The sequence below is a fragment of the Solanum tuberosum genome, unplaced genomic scaffold (genome assembly GCF_000226075.1).
Source record: "Solanum tuberosum cultivar DM 1-3 516 R44 unplaced genomic scaffold, SolTub_3.0 scf00587, whole genome shotgun sequence".
In the NCBI taxonomy this organism is placed as follows: Eukaryota; Viridiplantae; Streptophyta; class Magnoliopsida; order Solanales; family Solanaceae; genus Solanum; species Solanum tuberosum.
Window position 1 is genome coordinate 229,105 of NW_006239546.1, and position 1,652 is coordinate 230,756.

The following is a 1,652-nucleotide window of genomic DNA, read 5'->3' on the forward strand; positions in this document are numbered from 1 at the left end:
GTAGAGTCGATTGGTTTCTTCTCCAAACACTTAGATTCGAATACCCATCCAAATTATACAAGAATCTACTAAAAAAAACCTTAAATCTCATCAAATTCATCTCAAGAACTCCTCCAAAACCCAACAATCAAGATTCAAACAAACCTTCAGCAGAATTCATCACTCATATACTCTACTTTCAACAACGTAAATATGTAGCATTTAATCATGATTTGTGCGTGGGTGAATGAACCCAACGCTATGTGATCTCACATACCTCGTAGGGATTAACCCTTGGCGAAATCTGCAAGCAAAATCTCAAAAACGCGGCGAAACCTTGGCTTTTCTCCTCTTTTCTCTTCTCTCAAAGCCCTAGCGTTAATTTGGAATGTGTAAACTGAACCAAATCAGTTTAGACATCAATTAAATTACAAAAAATGAATAAGACTAATTAGGTTGGGAAAAGACCAAAATACCCCTCTTAAATCTGGGTAATTTTCCTTAACTGGATAGCCCAACTTTGAATGAGCATATCTTAATCACGAGCTTAGAAATTAGCAAACTCGGTGGTGTTGGAAAGATAACTTAAAGACCTTTCATTTGATATCTTATATCCCACCTTAACCACCCTATACTAAAAGTTATGGTCGTTTGAAGTTGACCCAAACTCATACTTAGTATATCTTGCCAATATTTCATAATTTAATCTTTCCAAAAATGATTTCCTTCTATTTCTAGTTTGGTTCTAAGGAGGGATGTTACAATATCTCCCCCTTGGTATCATTCGTCCTTGGATGAGATCACTCTAAGTAGACTAAAGTTGTAACATCTAACATTCAGCTCAAACACACAACAAGCAAATATAACACATTCAGTATATCAATTAAAGAGTACTAAAAAGAGAATTAGTACCTTGATCTGGAATGTCTCTGGACTCAAAGAGATGTGGATTTATCTTCTCCATGTCCTGCTCAGCCTCCCATGTAGCTTCCTCAACAAACTGATTTCTCCATAAGACCTTGACTAATGCTACCTTCTTGGTTCTAAACTTGCGAACTTGACGATCTAGAATCTGAGCATGAATCTCCTCATAAGGTAAGCTATCCTTAAAACCAATATCTTCGGTAGTTATGATAAGTGAAGGATCGCCCATACATTTCTTCAATATAGAACTGTGAAACACTGGATGAACTGCTGGTAACTCTCTCGGTAGGTCCAACTCATAAGTTATATTACCGATCCTTTTGGATATTCTGTAAGGACCAATATACCGTGGACTAGGTTTTCCCTTATTACCAAATCTCATAACACTCTTCATGGGTGAAACCTTCAAGTATACACAATTATCTACTTCAAACTACTTAAGTCTCTTATTCTAATATCTGTATAGGATTTCTGACGATTCTGGGTTGTTTTCAACACTCTCTCCATATCTTGATGAACTAAGTATTGTCCTATCAACCCAGCTTCACTAACCTCAAACCATCCAATAGAAGATTTGCATCTTCTCCCATAAAGAGCTTCATAAGGAGCCATCTAGATGCTAGAATGATAACTATTTTTGTAAACAAACTCAATGAGAGGTAGGTGATCATCCCAATTACCCTTGAATTCAATCACAAAACCCCTCAACGTATCTTCTAAAATCTGAATAGTGTGCTCTTCTTGACCAC

The 1,652-nt window shown here is 36.6% G+C and overlaps 1 protein-coding gene across 1 annotated transcript; it reads right to left on the minus strand.

Moving 5' to 3' along the window:
* Positions 1–266: 266 nt before the first annotated feature.
* Positions 267–1,297, minus strand: LOC107058755 (uncharacterized). The gene is made up of 2 exons (XM_015304856.1): positions 892–1,297; positions 267–376 (listed from the first exon to the last, which is right to left on the minus strand). Exons 1-2 carry the CDS (start codon positions 1,295–1,297, stop codon positions 267–269), a joined length of 516 nt encoding a protein of 171 aa, XP_015160342.1.
* Positions 1,298–1,652: the final 355 nt, after the last annotated feature.